We start from the raw sequence: 1,988 nt of genomic DNA, 5'->3' as shown, positions 1-1,988 counted from the left end.
AGGCCGGATGAGCCTCCTGGTGCTCACCCCACCCCACCCCCCCAGTGCGCGGATCCTGCGCCCTCGCCCGCCACACGCGCCTCCAGCCCGGCCATTGCTATCCCCTCATCAGCTGCCCTGGGCTTAGCCTTGGTCCCAGGGCCCCTCCCCCAACCGCAGTACCGCTCAGCGCGCCATTAACACCATTAGCAGCGAAGGGGTTGGACTCGATGACCTTTGGGTGTCCCTTTCAACCCTATGATTCCAGCAAACGGGTCCGCCACGCAGGCGCAGAGCCGCGTTTCTCCTCCTGAGGCGACGCTGTTCCACCTTCTCACAGAAGCGCGCCGGAAGCCGCTTCCGAGACCGGAAACGGCTCAACCGCGCAGGCGTCCTGAGGCGACGCTATTCTCGCTTTCTTTTCACAGCTGCGCGCCGGAAGCCGGCTTCCGGGAGCGGAAACGGGTCCGCGGCGCAGGCGCAGAGAGGCCTTTGCCCCCCTGAAGCGGCTGAGACGATTCCGTCCCCGCCTTATTTCACCCGCGGCGCGCCGGAAGCCGCCTTCGGCGACCGGAAGCGTACCTCCGCGCAGGCGCAGAGCCTCGTTTCTCCTCCTGAGGCGATTCCGTCCCCGCCTTATTTCACCCGCGGCGCGCCGGAAGCCGTCTTCGGCGACCGGAAGCGTACCTCCGCGCAGGCGCAGAGCCTCGTTTTTCCTCCTGAGGCGGCTGAGGCGATTCCGTCCCCGCCTTATTTCACTCGCGGCGCGCCGGAAGCCGCCTTGAGCGACCGGAAGCGTACCTCCGCGCAGGCGCAGAGCCTCGTTTCTCCTCCTGAGGCGATTCCGTCCCCGCCTTATTTCACCCGCGGCGCGCCGGAAGCCGCCTTCGGCGACCGGAAGCGAGCCTCCACGCAGGCGCAGAGCCTCGTTTCTCCTCCTGAGGCGATTCCGTCCCCGCCTTATTTCACTCGCGGCGCGCCGGAAGCCGCCTTGAGCGACCGGAAGCGTGCCTCCGCGCAGGCGCAGAGCGGCGGTTTGTCCCCCCTGAGGCTGCGGCGGCGATGCTGTTCTCGCTGCGGGAGCTGGTTCAATGGCTGGGCTTCGCGCCCCTGGAGCTGCTCCTGCAGGCGCTGGCGCTGCTGGCGGCGTCGGCGCTGCTGGTGCTGAAGGCGGACGGCGGGGAGTCCGGGGCGGCGCTGAGCTGGTGGGCGGTGCTGGCGGCCTTCTTCGCGGCCGACGGGCTGAGCGCCTACTTCAGCACCATCGTGTCGGTGCGGCTCTTCCAGGACGGCGAGAAGCGGCTGGCGGTGCTGCGGCTGCTGTGGGTGCTGACGCTGCTGAGCCTCAAGTTCGTCTTCGAGGTGCTGCTGGGCCAGAAGCTGGCGGGCCAGAGCCGGGAGCTGTGGTTCGGGCTGCTGCTCTCGCCCGTCTTCATCCTGCTGCAGCTGCTGATGATCCGGGCCTGCAGGGTCAACTAAGGCAGTGTTTCCCAGCTGTTTGGGGACTACAATTCCCATCATCCCTGACCACTGGTCTTGCTAGCTAGGGATGATGGGAGTTGTAGTCCCAAAACAGCTGGAGGCCCAAGGTTGGGGAAACACTGAACTAGGGGCCCGGGGAAGGAGGGAAGGACGAAGCCCAGCCAGGAGAAGAGCAGCGAAAGCGAAATAGAAAGGCCGGGGAAAGGAGAGGAAGGCAAAGGGAGTGAAAAGGAAATCAAGGCAAAGGAAAGAAGAAAAGCAAGGCAAAGGAAAGAAATCGAGAGAAAGGCAAGCACGCAAGACACACACACACCCCACATCCCCCTGCAGCAGCGGCTGAGCACAGAGAGAGGAGGCGGAAGAAAGCAAAGCACGCATGCAGCAGCTGAGCGCTTGGATCTGGCCCAGGGAGGAGAGGCGGAGGAGAGCAACGCAACGACCACCCCCACATATACACACCTGGGAGAGGAGGTGGAGGAGAGAGAGAGGAAAGACCAAGCAAGAACGCTGTCCACACCAGCAGAGCG

The 1,988-nt window shown here is 65.1% G+C and overlaps 1 protein-coding gene across 1 annotated transcript; it reads left to right on the top strand.

The window, feature by feature from the left end:
- Positions 1 to 490: 490 nt before the first annotated feature.
- TMEM203 (transmembrane protein 203) lies at positions 491 to 1,458 on the top strand (the record flags this gene model as incomplete). Its single annotated transcript, XM_083707247.1, has 1 exon — positions 491 to 1,458. The coding sequence occupies exon 1, from the start codon at positions 1,042 to 1,044 to the stop codon at positions 1,456 to 1,458; it is 417 nt and encodes a 138-aa protein (XP_083563373.1). The 5' UTR covers positions 491 to 1,041.
- Positions 1,459 to 1,988: the final 530 nt, after the last annotated feature.

The sequence above is a fragment of the Podarcis gaigeae genome (genome assembly GCF_964106915.1).
Source record: "Podarcis gaigeae genome assembly, chromosome: 13".
In the NCBI taxonomy this organism is placed as follows: domain Eukaryota; kingdom Metazoa; phylum Chordata; class Lepidosauria; order Squamata; family Lacertidae; genus Podarcis; species Podarcis gaigeae.
This window is presented reverse-complemented; position numbering and strand designations above follow the sequence as displayed.